The following is a 22,079-nucleotide window of genomic DNA, read 5'->3' as shown; positions in this document are numbered from 1 at the left end:
CCCTCTCTCTCCCTTCCCCCCCTCCCTCCTCTCTCTCTCCCTTCCCCCCTCTCTCTCTCTCCCTCCCTTCCCCCCTCCCTCTTCTCTCTCCCTTCCCCCCTCCCTCTTCTCTCTCCCTTCCTCCCTCCCTTCCCCCCTCCCTCTCCCCCTCCCTCTTCTCTCTCCCTTCCCCCCTCACTCTCTCTCACCCCTTCCTTCTCTCTTTTTCCACCCCCCTTTTTCTCCCCTGCCTCCCTCTCTCTCCCTGCCCCCCCTCCCTCCTCTCTCTCTCTCCCCTTTCTTTATTTCTCGCCCCCCCCCCCCCACCCTTGTGTCCCTCACTCCCCCCCTCTCTCCCCTCCCCCTCTCTTCCTGCCCCCCCACTCCCTTCCTCTCCCCTCTCTTTCTTTCTTGCCCCCCCCCCTCCGTGCCCCCCCCCCTTTCTCTCCCCCCCATCTCTCAGGATACAGGAATATCACTTAATAGATCCATCAATCCCGTCATTTCGGATTCTTAATGAAATTAAAGACAGATTTGGGCACACAATGGCCGCCTCTGTGGGAATTCCCGGGTGACACCATCATCTCCTCTGTTTGTTCTGTAGCTCCGAGCAAAGAAAACAAATCTCATCAGAAAGCAGATCCTCCGAGTCCCGGAACCCGGCAACTAGAGGAACATGAAAGAGGACCTGTCATGGCTGAAGTGCAGGAGCTGCTTTACCCAAATATTTCTCCAGTCCTGCACAGGTGTACCGGCTCCTCCCCTTCAGTCTTGCACAGGTGTACCGGCTCCTCCCCTTCAGTCTTGCACAGGTGTACCGGCTCCTCCCCTTCAGTCTTGCACAGGTGTCCCGGCTCCTCCCCTCCAGTCCTGCACAAGTGTCCCGGCTCCTTCCCTCCAGTCCTGCACAGGTGTTTCGGCTCCTCCCCTCCAGTCCTGCACAGGTGTCCCGGCTCCTCCCCTTCAGTCTTGCACAGGTGTACCGGCTCCTCCCCTTCAGTCTTGCACAGGTGTACAGGCTCCTCCCCTTCAGTCTTGCACAGGTGTACCGGCTCCTCCCCTTCAGTCTTGCACAGGTGTCCCGGCTCCTCCCCTCCAGTCCTGCACAGGTGTACAGGCTCCTCCCCTTCAGTCCTGTACAAGTGTGCCAGCTCCTCCCCTTCAGTTCTGCACAGGTGTACCAGCTCCACCCCCTCAGTCTTGCACAGGTGTACCGGCTCCTCCCCTTCAGCCTTGCACAGGTGTTCCAGCTCCTCCCCTTCAGCCTTGCACAGGTGTTCCAGCTCCTCCCCTTCAGCCTTGCACAGGTGTTCCGGCTCCAGCCCTTCAGCCTTGCACAGGTGTTCTGGCTCCTCCCTTTCAGCCTTGCACAGTTGTAGAGACTCCTCCCCTTCAGTCTTGCACAGGTGTCCTGGCTCCTCCCCTGGACTCCAACATTCTGCCCATTTGGAGGCATCTATAGTAGGATTACTACCACTCCTTTATAGGCCAGCTCTCCTCCCTCCCATGGTTACTAGGGAAGCTGCGGGGGCCAGTTCCCACCACGTCCCTAGCGCCCAGTGATGTCACCGATTCCATTGTTGGCTGGGAATCCCCGACTGTGTAAAAGAAAGGGGCGGAGATAGCATGACATCACTGACCAAGTATGGCCATATTTGGGCAATCTGGTTTGGGCCATGCTGGACGCGCTGGATTGGTCACGTTGGTGGGTGACTCCACTGACAGTGAGGAAGGAATCATTTCCAATGAGATGGGCCCGTTGGTGGATGGTGGTGGTGGACCCTCTTGCAGGCTTGGGTCCAGGGATTCCCAGCCACTCCCACAATCCCAGCCAATCCCACAATCCCAGCCAATCCCACAAAACGTTTATTGATAATGTAATCATGTACATTGATCCAACGCATTTCTGCAGAATGGACGCCTTCTGTCATTTACTGTCATTTACTAGCCGAAGCAAGGGAACTGTCATTTACCAGCTGGGAAGTGTTGTTTACCAGCCGGGAAGTGTGTTTTACCAGCCAGGAAGTGTCGTTTACCAGCCGGGAAGTGTCGTTTACCAGCCGGGAAGTGTCATTTGCCAGCCGGGAAGTGTCATTTGCCAGCCGGGAAGTGTCATTTCCCAGCCGGGAAGTGTCATTTACCAGCCGGGAAGTGTCGTTTACCAGCCGGGAAGTGTCGTTTACCAGCCGGGAAGTGTCATTTACCAGCCGGGAAGTGTCATTTGCCAGCTAGGAAGTGTCATTTGCCAGCTAGGAAGTGTCTTTTACCAGACAGGGAAGTGTCCTTTACCAACCGGGAAGTGTAATTTACCAACCGGGAAGTGTCATTTACCAGCCGGGAAGTGCCATTTACTAGCATGGAACTTTCATTTACCAGCCAGGAAGTATCATTTACCAGCCGGGAACCGTCATTTATCAGCCAGGAAGTATTTACCAGACAGTGAAGTGTCATTTGCCAGCCATTCACACACCCTGATTGCTCAGTAAACATCAGTGTTGCAGTAGCGTGTGCACATGGTACAGATGGTCTCTTCGCAGGTCAGGTCAGGACACCCCCCCCCCCCCCTCAGAGTTTTGCATTTTTAATGTTTCACTTAAAGGATCACTAAAATCTCTTCTGGAATTTTTACCAGTTTTTGGATTTAGTTCATGTCCCCCAGGACAGTGCCCAGCCCCCCACCGCCATCTGCTTGACAACCCCTTGTCTGTCTAGAAAATGGACTGAAGATTTTTGGACAGTCGTCTCCTCACCTCAACCCGCACCCCGAGGATATTTGGCTCCTCCCTACTGCTGATCCTGCTAGGAAGGTCCAGGTCCAGGCACTTCCTGGTAATGGGTGACAACTGTTTACCAATTGTTCTTCTGCGTTGTCACGCGCGCCCCCTGCTGGAGGCTACAAGGAGTGTTGCTGTTATCAGGAAGCCAATGATGCACAGCCAACGCATGTAGACAGGAAGCCGACTGACGGCGGCTGCAGAAGCTGCAGATTTCAGGGGACTGAAAACAAATTTTCCTGATTTCAGATCCACTTAGTTCTCTGCGGCGCATTACCCCCCCCCCCCTACATATGTCTTGCATTGATGTGCGTTCTGTTGGGCTGCCAACGCACCCTAAGACGTATGCTTCTTCTGCGCTGTGCGTTGTGAGGTGCTGCAATGCAGGTGTGTCGCCTTTACTGCGTTGGCGTGCCATTCAGAATGTCACATGCGTTGCTGCAACATGCGATCACACACCTAGCAAGCATTGCGGTGCCTTTCATAATGAATGGCATGTGCGTCGTGGCATGTTGTGCAGCGTAGGAGTGTACACGGCTCATTAGGTCCCATTTGCTTGTTTGCGGTGTGTTAACGCATGTGCGGTAACATGCGATGGCTGTGCATTAACCTGCGTTGCATTACGCCAGGCCGTGTATAATGAATGGGCAGCCAATGCGCCCAAAATCACGCATGACCCTCTATTTGTAATGCTACAATGCAGGGGCTTTGCCTATGGGACCGCCCTGCAGCAACGCATGTTACATGCATTATTGCGATGCAGGGGTGTGGCTGGTCAAAAGCAAGCGCTATTTGAACGAGCCGCTGACCATTCATCAAAACGAATGGCACTGCCGTGCATGTGATGTGCATTGTCGCATGTTGGGGTAACGCATGCGTTACTGCGACGCAGGAGTGTAGAAGGGCCCTTAGGTCCCATTTGCATCCTTGCAGTGTGCGAACGCATGTGCGGTGAGTTGTGCATTAACCTGCGTTGCCTTGATGAATGGGTTGCCGGTGCGCCCCCATGTGCCTAAAATCACGCATGACCCTTTATATGTAATGCTGCAGTGCGGGGGCTTCGCCTGCGGGACCGTCGTGCAGCAACGCAGGTTAGGCGCATTATTGCGATGCAAAGGTGTAAATGCGGCCAGGTAGAAGCAGGCCCGACCACTGGTGCATGGACCTTTATCATGGACGGTGCGTTGTGTATGGGGGGGGGGGGCAGACAAAGAGGACGCACAGCTCATTGTCCTGACAGCTGCCCCACCCCCTCCCACATGAAGTGACAGGCAGATTATTGCATATGCAATCAGCTGTACAACCCCCCCCCCCCAACACCAGCTGTACCCCTCCCCCGCCACCCACAGAATGACAATGATGTACAAAATGCAGCGTCCTGGAGCAGCCAATGGGATGACAGCGCTCTGGGGGGGTCTGTTTATAACCCGGAGATCATGGGTCTATGGGGGACGCAGACAATGGGGTCCACATTCCTCCTAATGGCGCCACTTTAAGAATCCTTTTGCCTTTCCAGGCCGCCATTACCCATCTGCAGAACAGTGTACATGCGTTTATATAGCGATTTTCCCCAATGGGTCCATACTGATCCAGCAAGGGGGGGCTAGAGATCCACCAATCACGGCATGACGGGTCCACTTGAAGACGGGGAGTCGGGCCAACCAGCGTCCCACCAATCTGATCCCGCCAGCAGAAAGGCCATAAGAATGACTTCACATGCGTTAGCACAATACGCAAAACATGCACGTGATGCGAATCGGGGGGCCGCGGTGCCATTCGCACTCCCCAGTCCACGGGAACGCACAACCGTCTGTTGAGGAGCACTGCCTACAGCCAGGGGCAGGCTGAGCATTTGGAAACTCAGGCACTGCCCGAGGGCCCGGGGTCAGTAGGGGGCCCCATGAGATGCCCCTGGTACCTTTTTCATAGGCTTTTTTGAGTTTGGGCAAGGACACAGGGGCCCCATGATCCCCTATTGCCCGGGAGCCCCATGATCCCCTATTGCCCGGGAGCCCCATGATCCCCTATTGCCCGGGAGCCCCATGATCCCCTATTGCCGGGGAGCCCCATGATCCCCTATTGCCCGAGAGCCCCATGATCCCCTATTGCCGGGGAGCCCCATGATCCCCTATTGCCGGGGAGCCCCATGATCCCCTATTGCCCGGGAGCCCCATGATCCCCTATTGCCCGGGGGCCCCATGATCCCCTATTGCCCGGGAGCCCCATGATCCCCTATTGCCTGGGAGCCCCATGATCCCCTATTGCCCGGGAGCCCCATGATCCCCTATTGCCTGGGAGCCCCATGATCCCCTATTGCCCGGGAGCCCCATGATCCCCTATTGCCGGGGAGCCCCATGATCCCCTATTGCCGGGGAGCCCCATGATCCTCTATTGCCCGGGAGCCCCATGATCCCCTATTGCCCGGGGGCCCCATGATCCCCTATTGCTCGGGAGCCCCATGATCCCCTATTGCCTGGGAGCCCCATGATCCCCTATTGCCCGGGAGCCCCATGATCCCCTATTGCCTGGGAGCCCCATGATCCCCTATTGCTTGGGGGCCCCATGAGTTGTCAGTCCGCCCCTGCCTACAGCGGAGAAGTACATGCATGAATTTCTTAATGCGTTTTAGTGCGGTGTGCCGCTGGTAATGCGTGTTACATGCGTCATTGCGGTGCCGTACGTCGTCAGCGGCATCCCACAGATGAACCCAACGCACCTCCGACGAATGAGCGAATTTCGAATTGCGATTCTGCTTTCTGAAAACGCAGCGGCTCAAAAAAAAAACCGCATACATGTGAACGTGTCCCATAGGAAACCCTAAAAAAAACGCATTGGCGTGAACCTGGGGTAAGGATAGGTTCACACCTGGCATTTTGTCAACATGCGTTTTTTTTTTTTTTTCAATGCTTTTTATGGGGCGTTTCTGTGCCGCACACATAGGGCGGCGCATTCATTTGAACGGGCGTGTCCTACGCGCGACAAGCGCACCAAAGAAGCTATGGTACCTTTTGCTGCGTTGAGCTTCACAGGTTTTTAAACTGCGTTTTTGCTTCGGTTTTTTTTTTACCTTTTTTATTTGTTGCTGGGCAGGAAAAATAAAAAAGCGCAAAACATGGCAAAAACGCAACTACATGCGTTTCAGCAGCTTCTCCATTGAACTCCATTGTAAAAAAAAAAATTCTGCTTTTCGCTTTCGAAAGGGTTTTTTTCGACATGCGTTTTTCAGGCGCTTTGACGTGCAAAATAGAAAAAAAAACGCATCTGCTTACCACAGTTGGGATGCCATTAACAATGAAATGGCAGCGCCGATGCATCGCGTGAAAACGTATGCTTTTGCGCATATTCACGGAACGCTCAGATGTGAACGCTGCCGTGCGTCGTGTATATGAAAAACGTATGCTTTTGTGCATATTCACGGAACGCTCAGATGTGAACGCTGCCGTGCGTCGTGTATATGAAAAACGTATGCTTTTGCGCATACTCACGGAACACTCAGATGTGAACGCTGCCGTGCGTCGTGTATATGAAAAACGTATGCTTTTGCGCATATTCACGGAACACTCAGATGTGAACGCTGCCGTGCGTCGCGTATATGAAAAACGCATGCTTTTGCGCATATTCACGGAACTTTCAGCTGTGAACGCTGCCGTGCGACTCGTATATGAAAACGTATGCTTTTGCGCATATTCACGGAACGCTCAGATGTGAACGCTGCCGTGCGTCATGTATATGAAAATGCATGCTTTTGCGCATATTCCCGGAACGCTCAGATGTGAACGCTGCCGTGCGTCGCGTATATGAAAAACGTATGCTTTTGCGCATATTCACGGAACGCTCAGACGTGAACGCTGCCGTGCGTCGCGTATATGAAAAACGTATGCTTTTGCGCATATTCACGGAAGGCTCAGATGTGAACGCTGCCGTGCGTCGCGTATATGAAAACGTATGCTTTTGCGCATATTCACGGATTGCTCAGATGTGAACGCTGCCGTGCGTCGTGTATATAAAAAACGTATGCTTTTGCGCATATTCACGGAACGCTCAGATGTGAACGCTGCCGTGCGTCGTGTATATGAAAAACGTATGCTTTTGCGCATATTCACGGAACGCTCAGATGTGAACGCTGCCGTGCGTCGCGTATATGAAAAACGTATGCTTTTGCGCATATTCACAAAACGCTCAGATGTGAACGCTGCCATGCGTCGCGTATATGAAAAACGTATGCTTTTGCACATATTCACAAAACGCTCAGATGTGAACGCCGCCATGTGTCGTGTATATGAAAACGTATGCTTTTGCGCATATTCACGGAACGCTCAGATGTGAACGCTGCCGTGCGTCGCGTATATGAAAACGTATGCTTTTGCGCATATTCACAGAACGCTCAGAAGTGAACGCTGCCGTGCGTCGCGTATATGAAAAACGTATGCTTTTGCGCATATTCACAAAACGCTCAGATGTGAACGCCGCCATGTGTCGTGTATATGAAAACATATGCTTTTGCACATATTCACGGAACGCTCAGATGTGAACGCCGCCGTGTGTCGTGTATATGAAAACGTATGCTTTTGCGCATATTCACGGAACGCTCAGATGTGAACGGAGTCTCATCCGCTGTCGTGCGACTCGGTCCGCTGCCTTTTTTTTTTTAATGACATGCATTTTTTTGGTGCAGTTTAGTGCGCAAGGATCTGATAGAAATGAGTCCGCTGCTCTAACGCAACGCATGTTAACACGCAAAGTTCGCTTTTGCGCGCCTACGTGGTGCGAGCGTTCGCCAGGCATGTACCTTCACGCTGTTTACAGATCGTTAGCGACACGCTGCCGGCTGGAGAAGGTAAGCAGCCCTCCCTCCCCCCCCGGAGAGGTGACAGTCCCAGCCTCACTCCTGGAGGTGACCCCCGGGGGCCCCTTGGACCTGTCATATGTATGTGACTCCATTGTTGTCTTATATGGTCATCGAAATCCCGGCCGGCTCCCTCCCGGGGCCAAAAATAATCGCGAGCTGCGAGCAGCTGATCCCCCGCCATCTGCTTCCATTCAGAGCTTCATCACTCACACCGCCTGCCTGCCGTCCCATCACACCGCCTGCCGCCCCCCCCCCCACCCCGTCCCATCCCCCCCACCCCGTCCCTGTCCCACCACACCACCGCCGCCGCGTCCTCTCCTCCGTCCGATATGATCTGCTTCTCTTACTCTGAATATTTCTCTCTCTTCCACGCTTGCCGACGCAGGTCGCCCCCGGGAAACGCCGCCGACGCCAACCAGAACCTCAACCCGGACCGAGGCGGGGTGATCCGCAAGAGATACGATGGGAGCTACTTCCGCACCAGCATGCCCATGTAAGTGTTGTGATTTATTATAATTGGGGGGCTTCTTCTGGATCAACATAATCGCACATCGATCGATCGGTTGGGGGCGGTCGAATGGTCTATGGGGCGCATAGCACTGAACTGAATGCGGTTTCCTACTGAGCAGCACGGCGTCCAATGACATGCAGCGATTCGCCATCGATTTAGATCCAAGCGATCACAAACAGGGCGCCATTCACACCCGAGAGTAGCGGGAATGTTCGCATTTTTTTATGTTTTTCAAGTGTTGAAGCGCGTCGCAGCCAGGGCAGTCCAATCGCTGGAACGCACGACGATCGCTCCAAAGTACCTCCAGGACCTTGTCGGTCGGTTGTAATGCGTTTTGTCACTTGACCAATGCCTGTCCGCTACCCGCGTTTGGGGCGGCATTATCAATTAAGTGCGACCTGTGACCAGAGAGGGATTCTGAAACGCGCGGGGAATGTTTTGGCGCACTGTTAGGAAAGGCGCAGGTGTGAGCGCAGCCTAAGAGATCGATCACCGATTAAATTATAGACTGAATACGAAACATCGTATCTTCTGCATCTTCAATTGTATCCATGGAATAGACGATCGATCAGCTATAAATGTAACCGATCAATATCAGGCGACTTTGTGTGTGTCGGGAACGAGCGTAAAGAAATGCGCACTTTAGCAGGCATGGGGCGGGGCTAATATTTGTTAACACCCCCCACGCATCTCCTAATGCTTGCAGAAACGCACAACAAACGCAGCGAAGTGCGCGGCTAAACACCCGGAAGGCTCAATTCGTCAAAAAGCTACTGAACTACTTTGCTAAGAATTAATGGCGCCGCATGTGCGACCCGCGACTGAAGCGCGTTTCCGAAACGTGCGGCCAAATGCACAATTTTGTGTTTAGTCGCGGTGTTAGGAAAGGCGCAGATGTGAGCGCAGATCCGTCATCGATTAAAATACTGACTGAAATCGCAACGTTTTATCTTCTGCATCTTCAATTGTATCGATGGAATTGATGATCGATCAATCAGCTATAAATGTAACCGATCAATATCAGGCGACTTGTGCGTGTCGGAAACGAGCGCAACAATGAATGGCGTCATAAGTGCGACCAATGACTGAAGCACATTTCTGAAACGCATGGCCAAATGCACAGGAAAGGAGAAGGAAAGGCGCAGGTGTGAGCGCAGATCCGTCATCGAGTAAAGTATAGACTGACACCGCAACATCGATCGTATCTTCTGCATCTTCAATTGTATCGATGGAATAGACGATCGATCAATCGGCTATAAATGTAACCGATCAATATCAGGCGACTTGTGCGTGTCTGGAACGAGCGTAAAGAAACGCGCACTTTCCTAAGGCGCACAGAATTGCGCTGCACTTTAACAGAGATGGGGCGGGGCTAATATTTGTTAACACCCCCCACGCAGCTCCTAATGCTTGCAGAAACGCACAACAAACGCAGCGAAGTGCGCGGCTAAACACCCGGAAGGCTCAATTCGTCAAAAAGCTACTGAACTACTTTGCTAAGAATTAATGGCGCCGCATGTGCGACCCGCGACTGAAGCGCGTTTCCGAAACGTGCGGCCAAATGCACAATTTTGTGTTTAGTCGCGGTGTTAGGAAAGGCGCAGGTGTGAGCGCAGATCCGTCATCGATTAAAATACTGACTGAAATCGCAACGTTTTATCTTCTGCATCTTCAATTGTATCGATGGAATTGATGATCGATCAGCTATAAATGTAACCGATCAATATCAGGCGACTTGTGCGTGTCGGGAACGAGCGCAACAATGAATGGCGTCATAAGTGCGACCAATGACTGAAGCACATTTCTGAAACGCATGGCCAAATGCACAGGAAAGGAGAAGGAAAGGCGCAGGTGTGAGCGCAGATCCGTCATCGAGTAAAGTATAGACTGACACCGCAACATCGATCGTATCTTCTGCATCTTCAATTGTATTGATGGAATAGACGATCGATCAATCGGCTATAAATGTAACCGATCAATATCAGGCGACTTGTGCGTGTCTGGAACGAGCGTAAAGAAACGCGCACTTTCCTTAGGCGCACAGAATTGCGCTGCACTTTAACAGAGATGGGGCGGGGCTAATATTTGTTAACACCCCCCACGCATCTCCTAATGCTTGCAGAAACGCACAACAAACGCAGCGAAGTGCGCGGCTAAACACCCGGAAGGCTCAATTCGTCAAAAAGCTACTGAACTACTTTGCTAAGAATTAATGGCGCCGCATGTGCGACCCGCGACTGAAGCGCGTTTCCGAAACGTGCGGCCAAATGCACAATTTTGTGTTTAGTCGCGGTGTTAGGAAAGGCGCAGATGTGAGCGCAGATCCGTCATCGATTAAAATACTGACTGAAATCGCAACGTTTTATCTTCTGCATCATCATTTGTATCGATGGAATTGATGATCGATCAATCAGCTATAAATGTAACCGATCAATATCAGGCGACTTGTGCGTGTCGGGAACGAGCGTAACAATGAATGACGTCATAAGTGCGACCAATGACTGAAGCACATTTCTGAAACGCATGGCCAAATGCACAACTTTAGGAAAGGAAAGGCGCAGGTGTGAGCGCAGATCCGTCATCGAGTAAAGTATAGACTGACGCCGCAACATCGATCGTATCTTCTGCATCTTCAATTGTATCGATGGAATAGACGATCGATCAATCGGCTATAAATGTAACCGATCAATATCAGGCGACTTGTGCCTGTCGGGAACGAGTGCGCACTTTAGCAGGCATGGGGCGGGGCTAATATTTGTTAACACCCCTCACGCAGCTCCTAACGCTTGCAGAAACGCACAACAAACGCAGCGAAGTGCGCAGCTAAACACCCGGAAGCCTCAATTCGCCAAAAAGCTACATGAACTACTTTGCTAACAATTAATGGCGCCATAAGTGCGACCCGCGACTGAAGCGCGTTTCCGAAACGCACAATTTTGTGTTTTGGCGCGCTGTTAGGAAAGGCGCAGGTGTGAGCGCAGATACGTCATCGATTAAAATATTGACTGAAATCGCAGCATTGTATCTTCTGCATCTTCAATTGTATTGATGGAATAGACGATCAATCAGCTATAAATGTAACTGATCAATATCAGGCGACTTGTGCGTTGGGAACGAGCGTAAAGAAATGCGCACTTTCCCGGCGTGCACAGAATCGCGCTTCACTTTTGCAGACATGGGGCGGGGCTAATATTTGTTATCAGCACCCCCACGCATCTCCTAACGAGCGCATTTTTTGCGCACATGAAACTGCATAGTGCTGCAATTCGCTGCGATTTTGAAAAAGTATCGTTTTAATAAACAATTGCGCATTTTTTGCACATATTTGCGAAACGCACTAACTGATCTATATCAGGCGACATAAACAAGCGTAAAAAAAGTGCACTTTTCTGACGCACACAGAATCGCGCTGCACTTTAGCAGACATGGGGCGGGGCTAATAATTAACAGCACCCCCCACGCATCTCCTAACGTGCGTAAAAACACACAACAAACGCACACTTAAAAACCCGGAAGGCTCAAATCGCCAAAATACTACAAGAACTGCTTTGCTAACAATGAATGGCTCCGCATGTGCGACCCGCGACTGAAGTTCGTTTTTGAAACCCGCGGCCAAACGCACAATTTTGTAGTTTGTCGCTTCGTTAGGAAAGGCGCAGATGTGAGCGCAGATCCGTCATCGATTAAAATATTGACTGAAGTCGCAACGTTGTATCGTCTGCGTCTTCAATTGTATCGATGGAATAGATGATCAATTGGCTATAAATGTGACCGATCAATATCAGGCGACTTGTGCGTGTTGGGAACGAGCGTAATAAAAGCGCACTTTCCCGACGCGCACAGAATCGATTTACTATATATTCACACTACAATGCAGTGCGGGAGAGCCGCGTTCCGGTGCAACTTCCTGCACCGCATTCCAATCGCAGTGCCCTTGCGATCTGCTGCGGGGGGGTCAGTTAAAGTTCACACCCCAAACGCAGGTCACAACGCATTGCACTCGCCCGCCGCGGCCCGCAGAAAACTGCATGATAGAAAATACCGTGCGATGCGGTCGCTGTGCATATTAAAAAAAGTAGTGCATGCGGTACGTCTAGGCGTGGCTCACACCGCTGCGATTTCAGGTGTGATTTGGGAGTTGAAATCGTATCAGAAATCGCATCTAATGAATGTGAATGTCATCCGGGATTTGCTGCAACGCGGTTTCAAAGGTAGTTCTTGTGTGACTTTTTCCGCAGTTTGTTGCGATTTCATTGTGTTTTCTGAAGATTTGTTTGAGATTTCCCAGCGATTTCTTGCGTTTTGCTTTACATTTTTGCGGTGCGATTTCTAAAGTCGTTCTTGTGTGACTTTCTGCAGTTTGTTGCGATTTCACATATAGACTACAATAGAAATCGCTCTGCAAAACGCAAAGGAATAAGCAAGAAATCGCTGGGAAATCTCAAACAAATCTTCAGAAAACGCGGTGACTTTTTCCACACTTTGTTGCGATTTCATTGCGTTTTCTGAAGATTTGAGATTTCCTAGCGATTTCTTGCGTCTTCCTTTGAGTTTTGCAGAACGATTTCTATTGTAGTCTATATGTGAAATCGCAACAAACTGCAGAAAGTCACACAAGAACTACTTTAGAAATCGCATTGCAGCAATTAGTCACCGGCCCTAAACAATCCTACACCAATCCTACACCGCTCCTACACCGGCCCTACAGCTCTCCTACACCGCTCCTACACCGGCCCTACACCGCTCCTCCACCGGCCCTACACCGCTCCTACACCGGCCCTACACCGCTCCTACACCGCTCCTACACCGGCCCTACACCGCTCCTCCACCGGCCCTACACCGCTCCTACACCGGCCCTACACCGCTCCTACACCGCTCCTACACCGCTCCTACACCGCTCCTCCACCGGCCCTACACCGCTCCTACACCGCTCCTACACCGCTCCTACACCGGCCCTACACCGCTCCTACACCGCTCCTCCACCGCTCCTACACCGCTCCTACACCGGCCCTACACCGCTCCTACACCGGCCCTACACCGGCCCTACACCGCTCCTACACCGCTCCTACACCGGCCCTACACCGGCCCTACACCTCTCCTACACCGGCCCTACACCGCTCCTACACCGCTCCTACACCGCTCCTACACCGGCCCTACACCGCTCCTACACCACTCCTACACCGCTCCTACACCGCTCCTACACCGGCCCTACACCGCTCCTACACCGGCCCTACACCACTCCTACACCGGCCCTACACCAATCCTACACCGCTCCTACACCGCTCCTACACCGGCCCTACACCACTCCTACACCGCTCCTACACCGGCCCTACACCGGCCCTACACCACTCCTACACCGCTCCTACACCGCTCCTACACCGGCCCTACACCGCTCCTACACCGCTCCTACACCGGCCCTACACCGCTCCTACACCGCTCCTACACCAATCCTACACCGGCCCTACACCAATCCTACACCGCTCCTACACCACTCCTACACCAATCCTACACCGCTCCTACACCACTCCTACACCGCTCCTACACCAATCCTACACCAATCCTACACCGCTCCTACACCGGCCCTACACCGGCCCTACACCACTCCTACACCAATCCTACACCGCTCCTACACCACTCCTACACCGCTCCTACACCGGCCCTACACCGCTCCTACACCGCTCCTACACCGGCCCTACACCACTCCTACACCGCTCCTACACCGCTCCTACACCGGCCCTACACCGGCCCTACACCGCTCCTACACCAATCCTACACCGCTCCTCCACTGGCCCTACACCGCTCCTACACCAATCCTACACCGGCCCTACACCGCTCCTACACCAATCCTACACCGGCCCTACACCGCTCCTACACCGGCCCTACACCGCTCCTCCACCGGCCCTACACCGCTCCTACACTGCTCCTACACCGGCCCTACACCGCTCCTACACCGCTCCTACACCAATCCTACACCGCTCCTACACCGGCCCTACACCGCTCCTACACCGCTCCTACACCGCTCCTACACCGGCCCTACACCGCTCCTACACCGCTCCTACACCGGCCCTACACCGCTCCTACACCGCTCCTACACCAATCCTACACCAATCCTACACCGCTCCTACACCGGCCCTACATCGCTCCTACGCCCGGAATGGGGCAATACGCTACATGAGCTACTTTGACCCATCGCATGGAAATGTGCAAAAACAAATCGCTTGTTCACAAAATGCTCGATGTGAACGGTTCCTCAGGGAATTCTTTATTCTCAGTAGCAGGGAAGTCCATTGAAATCGATTGGCTTCCCTACACACGGCGCGCCCTGTACAGGGGGAATCGAGCCGAAAGAACGATCGTTCACTCCATCTGAATCACGATCGGCTCTCCAGCACTTCGTCCAATCGATCGGAAGCGATCGCCCAAATTTCCGCTGCGACCACATACTGTATATACCGGACTCCTCCTACTATATACTGTATATACCGGGCTCCTATATACCGGGGGATATGTAGGAGTCAGTGGGGGGATGTTGGTGTCACTGGGGGATATTGGTGTCACTGGTTGGGATGTGGGTGTCACTGGGGGGGATGTCTGTGTCACTGGAGGGGATTTTCTTATCATTGGAGGGAATGTTGGTGTCACCAGGGGGATGTCAGTGAAACGTGGGGATGTTGGTGTCACTGGAGGGAATGTTGGTGTCACTGAAGGGGATGTTGGTGTCACTGAAGGGGATGTTGGTGTCACTGGAGGGGATGTTGGTGTCACTGGAGGGGATGTTGGTGTCACTGGAGGGAATGTTGGTGTCACTGAAGGGGATGTTGGTGTCACTGGAGGGGATGTTGGTGTCACTGGAGGGGATGTTGGTGTCATTGGTTGATCTCACCGAATAATGTGTGAAGAGTAGAAGTCGGCCGGTGGGAGGTGTCACATTCTCAGGGATAGCTATTATTATTATTGCTAATAATTATTGTTAATAATTAATAATTTTATTATTTAATTGGCTAATAATTTTATAACAATAACAATAATAATAATTAACAAATGAAATAACAAATCAGATAAATGTTAATGAATTCATTATTATGATGAATAATAATAATAACAATAATAGTTGATGTTATTATTATGATTATATTATTCTTGTTAATTAACAATTATTTGTTCTGTAATTTAATTTATTAGTAAATTATTATTATTTAATCATTAACAAAAATAAGTAAATACAATATTTTTTAAAATTCATTTTTATTGTTAATTAACGATTGTTTAAATTATTATTAAAATTATTCGCAGTAAGAAAGAAAGTCAGGAAAAGAGTAACATAAAAAAAATGTTCACATAAATATCATTTTTTTTACCTCATTTTCTGTGTACTTTCTACTTTGTAAAAAAAAAAATCAAATAATAAAATAAACAAAGGAGGAAAATAAAACATCGGGGGTCTATTTATACAAGATTTGTTGGACGAATGTCACACACATTGGTGCAGATGCCCCCCCCCCCCCCCCCGGGTTGACCTTTGACCGCTCTACCTACTGGCCAAAATGCTGTATAGTTTTGAGAGTGACCTCAAACAGAAGAAATGACCATTTTGACCAGCAGGTGGCGCTGAAACAGGATTTATTCTATTATAGAAAATACGGGAAGATTTGTCCAACGAATGTTTTATAATCCGACCCCAATGTGTGCGCCTGCAGGATATACTGGATATTACCTTGTAAAAGGAGCAGTGACATCATCGCTGTGACATCATCATCATAGCAGAGCTGTGGGAGGGGCCCAGCAGGCTCTACCCACTACAGAGAACTATGGGAGGGGGCGGAGACAAGATCAGTCACCCTGCACAAGGAGAGAGAGCAGAGCTGTGGGAGGGGCCCAGCAGACTCCACCCACTACAGGAGGGGGCGGAGACGAGACCAGTCACCCTCTACAAGGAGAGAGAGCAAAGCTGTGGGAGGGGCCCAGCAGGCTCAGCCCACTACAGGAGGGGGCAGAGACAGGACCAGTCACCCTCTACAAGGAGAGAGCGCAGAGCTGTGGGAGGGGCCCAGCAGGCTCCACCCACTACAGAAAGCTACAGGAGGGGGCGGAGACAAGACCAGTCACCCTCTACAAGGAGAGAGCAAAGCTGTGGGAGGGGCTAGCAGGCTCCACCCACTACAGAAAGCTACAGGAGGGGGTGGAGACCAGACCAGTCTTCCTGCACAAGAAGCAAGAGCAGAGCTGTGGGAGGGGCTAGCAGGCTCCACCCACTATAGAAAGCTACAGGAAGGGGAGGAGACCAGACCAGTCTCCCTGCACAAGAAGCAAGAGCAGAGCTGTGGGAGGCGCCCAGCAGGCTCCACCCACTACAGAAAGCTACAGGAGGGGGTGGAGACCAGACCAGTCTTCCTGCACAGGGAGAGAGATCAGCAGTGGGCGGTCTTTCTTCCAGGAAGTCTCACCCTGGGGTGACGGCACACTTTGTGATGATCCCTCATTGTCTCTCGCAGAGAAGCGAACCCCATCGAGGAGATGATCATGAAGGGAGACGAGGAGGGCCTGAACAACGCCATGAAGTCCGGGAAGAGGCTGAACGTGTCCAACAAAGATGGCTGGCTGCCCATGCACGAGGCGGCCTATTATGGATCCCTGGGCTGCCTGAAGGTGTTACTGAAAGGTCTGTAGCAGCTCACAGCCCTGACACTGTATAACATGAGGAACATACCGCCTATGGCCACCAGAGGGAGCAATTCTGTGCGATTTACCTCCCTCTAGTGGCCAAATGTGGCATTTTCTGTTATAAATCAATGACTTACATTCGAACAGAACAGGGTGTAGCCTATTCACATTCTTTTTTTGGGGGTTTTTTTTTGCCCCATTTGCACAGAACAAATGTACGTGTATTTTTAACCGGGTAATCAACCCCTCAGGTGTATTGTCCATGCCACTTATATTTGAATTGCCAGCTACACGTGGAATGTTGTATCCTCTATTACAGTGGGCTCCAATCTGTGGCCCGTGGGCCGAATGCAGCCCTTTGTCTGCCTCTATCCAGCCCTCGGGGTACTATTCCTCCTACTGACACCAACAAGGAGGCACCATTTCTTCCACTGGCACCAACTATGGGGCAGTTTTCCTTTCACGGACACCAAGGATTATAATAAATAATTAATAATTAAATAATAAATATGAATGAAAAAGCTGAAAAAACATAACAAATGATAAAACAGATGATAAGTTTTCTCTATTGGCTAATTAAAAAAAAGCTTTATAAACGCTGTACAAAAATGCGCAACAAAACGCCCCAAAAAATGCTCGAAAACGCAACTCTCAGGTGTGAATGCAGCCTTAGGTACACTCTACACAAATGGGCGGACTGACAACTCATGGGGCCCCTGGGCAATAGAGGATCATGGGGCCCCTGTGTCCTTGCCCAATCTCAAACCACACCCAAAAAAGCCTATGAAAGGTACCAGGGGCATCTCAAGGGGCCCCCTACTGACCCCAGGCCCTCGGGCAGTGCCGGAATGGTCAGTCCGCCCCTGCTCTGCAGATTTCTCTATGTATCCCTCTTGAGTAGATTTCCCTTTACTTCCTGTTCTGGAGACCATACAGGAAGTGAGGGGAAATTTCCCCAGTGTGGGGCACATTGATAAAAATGAGCCCCTCCCCCGCTGTATCCAAAGCTGGAGTTGAGCTGTATGAGATCACAGAACATTCACCCCGAACATTCCGCTTGTTCCTTCCCGCAGCGTACCCTACGACCATCGACCAGCGCACTCTGCTGGAGGAAACGGCGCTCTATCTTGCTGCTGTGAGAGGGCACTTGGATTGCTTGCATCACTTGCTGGAGTATGGAGCCGAGCCGGACATTGTGAACAAGACGAGGGAGACTCCACTGTATAAAGGTGAGAGGTTCTAGGAACTGGTCCTATGTTAAAGCTGCCTTCCCTGGTCCCCCTCATCACCATTCACTGGGTCTCTGTGCTTCTCTATGCAGCCACTTCATGCCTACATGTACCCCAGCAATGGCTGAATGGCATTTCTCAGGGTGGGTTTCCCGATGGTGACCATGTGAGTGGGCCGTGTCTGTGACGTGTGTGTTGGAATGTCCACAATGGGTGACAACCCAGGAGTGCAAGTGGGGGACAGGAACACAGCGTTGTCACCCTATAACAGGAAGTGCCTGAACAAGGATCTTCATGGCAGGATCACCAATTTTTATGACAGCTGCAGATTTAAAATGATTGAAAACGACTTTTGAACTCCGGGCAGATATAAATGACTCAACCGAATGCAGCTCTGTATCCAAGTGTCGCTAAAGGACATTTGTTTTCCATTTTGGATAGCGTAAGGGAAGATTATGACCCCTGTCAGGTTTTTATTGCATCTGTGTCCCCATTGTAGAGATCTCCCCTTACTTCCTGCCCCATTGCACAACAGGAAGTGAGAGGAGATCCCTCCAAAGTGAGGGAATCCCGGGCTGTCTCCATCACTAGTGTCCCCATTGTAAGATTTTCCCTCTGTTCCTGTTCTGGTGACAACCAAAAATGTAGGATTTTCTTTCACTTTCAATGGTCACTGGGACAAATAAAGAAGGTGAATCTCCCTAACGGGGACGCAGACAGCAACAAAAAACAGACAGGGGGTCTAATCCCCCTCCACTCCATCCAAAACTAACACATTTTTTTTTTTACTTTAGTGACCCGTTCATGAATGTATCATGAAATCTATTAAATCCAAGCAGTCCCTGAATGTGACCTGCATCAGCCTCTTGCAGTCCCTGTACAGCAGGGCTATAGTGAAGGAAGGAGCAGCACAAGGAGCCAGTCAATTCATGTGCTGACAGGAGGAGAGAGCGGAGTGACAGATCAGCTCATCACTGTGCTGCTTCTTCTTTCACTGTCTAGTCAAAGTATGGGGGCTCGTCCGGGACTACCTGGGCTCAGAAGAAATGAAGGATGCTGAATTTGCCTTGGCCTCAAATTTCTGTACAAGCACAGATCAGATTGCCTATTTGTGCTGCTTCTCTTTATTCCAGTCTGATCTTTGCTGTACAGAAAATTGATACCAATGCAAATTCAACATCCTTCATTTCTTCTGAGCCCAGGTAGTCCCGAACGAGCCCCCATACTTTGCCACTCTGCTCTCTTCTCCTAACAGCATGCTTCTTACAAGTACATGAACTGATTGGCTATTTGTGCTGCTTCTCTTTATTCCAGGCTGATCTCTGCTGTACAGAAATGTGATGCCAAGGCAAATTCAGCACCCTTCATTTCTTCTGAGCCCAGGTAGTCCCGGACGAGCCCCCATACTTTGACTAGACAGGGAAAGAAGAAGCAGCGCAGTGATGAGCTCATCACTCTGTCACTCTTCTCTCTCCTCCTAGCAGCATGCTTCTTACAAGTACATGAACTGATCGGCTATTTGTGCTGCTTCTCTTTATTCCAGTCAGTTCATATATGTGTAAGAAGCATGCTGTTAGGAGGAGAGAGCAGAGTGGCAGAGAGATGAGCTCATCACGGCGCTGCTTCTTCTTTCCCTGTCTAGTCAAAGTATGGGGGCTCGTCCAGGACTACCTGGGCTCAGAAGAAATGAAGGATGTTGAATTTGCCTTGGCATCAAATTTCTGTACAGCAGAGATCAGAGTGGAATAAAGAAAAGCAGCACAAACAGCCAAGCAGTTCATGTACTTGTAAGAAGCATGCTGCTAGGAGGAGAGAGCAGAGTGACAGAGAGATGAGCTCATCACTGTGCTGCTTCTCCTTTCACTGTCCGGTCACTGGCTGGGGGCAGGTCCAGGATGACCCAGGCTCAGAGGAAGTGGGTTGAATGATGCTGGCCTTTGAACTGAGGACATCTAGTGGCAGTAGAAAGTACTGCAGGGCAATAGTTGGTGAATATTGCAGCAAAATCTTTCTGCTTTAAGCAATGCGGGATTCTAGCGATTGGGTCGCATTTATTTTAAATTAAAATGGCGGTCAGCTGCGTTCAGCGATTTCAGTGGCTCCTTATTTAAAACGTTTCATAGAGGTTCCCCTTCAATAAATGGGACAGATCGTCCTCCTGAGCACAGCAGGTGGCAGGGGGGTCATATTGATTTGATCGTCAGCTCACGTGTCTACTGTTGTGGTTGTTCTGCGCAGCTTGCGAGCGGAAGAGCGCGGACGCAGTGCGGACGCTGGTGGCGTTCAGGGCCGACGTCAACCACAGGTGTAACCAGGGCTGGACGGCGCTGCACGAGGCGGTGGCCAGGAACTCCCTGGACATCATGGACATCCTGGTGACAGCCGGCGCCAAGGTCGAGGCCAAGAACTGCTACGGCATCACTCCCTTGTTTGTAGCGGCGCAGAGCGGGCAGCTGGAGGCGCTGCGGTACATCCTGAAGTGCGGTAGGTGCCGTTCGCCAGATCAAATCAGATCTCATAAAGGGGTGTCTGGGGGGGGGAGGGGTTTACTTACTGAGCACCGTGTGAATCTAATGCTGGCCATACTGTACATTCACCTGTTACATTGTTTCAATCTGGGAACTCTTCTCCTTCTCAGGGTCCCTTCATGACGTCTATTTGCGGAAATGCGCGTCAGGTGCGTTCATGCAATGCAGATCAGTTCATTGAATGCGCTTGACGTGCATTCCACTGCAGTACCAAGAAAATGGGGACTGTCCCCAACAAACAGGGACAGGCAGCAACCAAATTCTAATGGACCTTTGAAGTATATTTGCTGCCTGTCCCGGTTTGCTGGGGACAGTCCTCATTTTTTTGGCAGCATGTTGGCGCATTTCTGCCACCAATAGATGGAGTGAGCGAGCGCTTTGATTCAAAGCATCCATTAAAGAGAACTATGAACAAAGCACATCCCTCTATAGTGTGTACTTGTCTCAGTCCAGAGCACTAAGCGCCATTTCTGTCTGCTGTCTCCTTCCTCTGCTATCAGCTCAGTTCTGGTAAGTTTTCCTGACACCAAGACACAAAAGGTGACAGAGAAGGGAGTTCCAGCACACAGCCTGTGATTGACAGCCTCAGCTCTGTTCCTGTGTGCTGTGTGAAGGGGTGTCCCTTTCTTCCAATCTGTGTCCTTGGTTCCACCCCCTACCCACCTTTGAGCTCTCTCTTTGTTCCACCCCCCCCACCCACCTCTGAGCACTGTCCCTTGGTTCCACCACCTACCCACCTCTGAGCACCATCCCTTGGTTCCACCCCCTACCCACCTCTGAGCCCCCTCTCTTGGTTCCACCCCCTACCCACCTCTAAGCACCCTACCTTGGTTTCACCTCCTACCCACCTCTGAGCCCCCTCTCTTGGTTCCACCCCCTACCCACCTCTGAGCACCCTACCTTGGTTCCACCCCCTACCCACCTCTGAGCACGTCCCTTGGTTCCACCCCCTACCCACCTCTGAGCACCCTACCTTGGTTCCACCTCCTACCCACCTCTGAGCCCCCTCTCTTGGTTCCACCCCCTACCCACCTCTGAGCACCCTACCTTGGTTCCACCCCCTACCCACCTCTGAGCACCCTCTCTTGGTTCCACCCCCTACCCACCTCTGAGCACCCTCCCTTGGTTTCACCCCCTACCCACCTCTGAGCCCCCTCTCTTGGTTCCACCCCCTACCCACCTCTGAGCACCCTACCTTGGTTCCACCCCCTACCCACCTCTGAGCACGTCCCTTGGTTCCACCCCCTACCCACCTCTGAGCACCCTCTCTTGGTTCCACCCCCTACCCACCTCTGAGCACCATCCCTTGGTTTCACCCTCTACCCACCTCTGAGCACCCTCCCTTGGTGCCATGCCCTACCCACCTCTGAGCACTGACCCTTAGTTCCGCCCACTGCCCACCTACCAGTCCCGCCCCTTTTAGAGAATACAGAACCAAGTATAATTTTGTGCTGCTAAGGCATTTGTATGGAATTTGTTAATAACAAGAACAGATCTCCCAGTAGCCAGCAACAATGGCCCCCTCCCTCAACAGTAGATCTCTCCGAG

The 22,079-nt window shown here is 51.5% G+C and overlaps 1 protein-coding gene across 5 annotated transcripts in view; it reads left to right on the top strand.

Annotated features, from left to right (window-relative positions):
- ASB2 (ankyrin repeat and SOCS box containing 2) overlaps window positions 1-22,079 on the top strand; it is a 66,319-nt gene that overhangs the window by 16,520 nt on the left and 27,720 nt on the right. For 4 of the 5 annotated variants that reach the window (XR_016308655.1, XM_089663649.1, XM_089663646.1 and 1 more), the window contains 4 exons: window positions 7,988-8,095; window positions 16,606-16,772; window positions 17,848-18,003; window positions 20,242-20,487. Coding sequence is in view for 4 of the 5 variants with exons in the window: in XM_089663646.1 (XP_089519772.1) it covers window positions 7,988-8,095; window positions 16,606-16,772; window positions 17,848-18,003; window positions 20,242-20,487 (677 nt within the window). In the remaining variant the exon portion in view is untranslated. The remainder of the gene's footprint in view (window positions 1-7,987; window positions 8,096-16,605; window positions 16,773-17,847; window positions 18,004-20,241; window positions 20,488-22,079) is intronic. The other variant, XM_089663648.1, reaches the window with a different exon arrangement.

This window comes from Staurois parvus, unplaced genomic scaffold, assembly GCF_062004578.1.
Source record: "Staurois parvus isolate SC_StPar_1 unplaced genomic scaffold, SC_StPar_1.0 ptg001737l, whole genome shotgun sequence".
NCBI classification, from domain to species: Eukaryota; Metazoa; Chordata; class Amphibia; order Anura; family Ranidae; genus Staurois; species Staurois parvus.
Note: the sequence above shows the minus strand (reverse complement) of the source record. Positions and strands in the feature narration are given on the sequence as shown.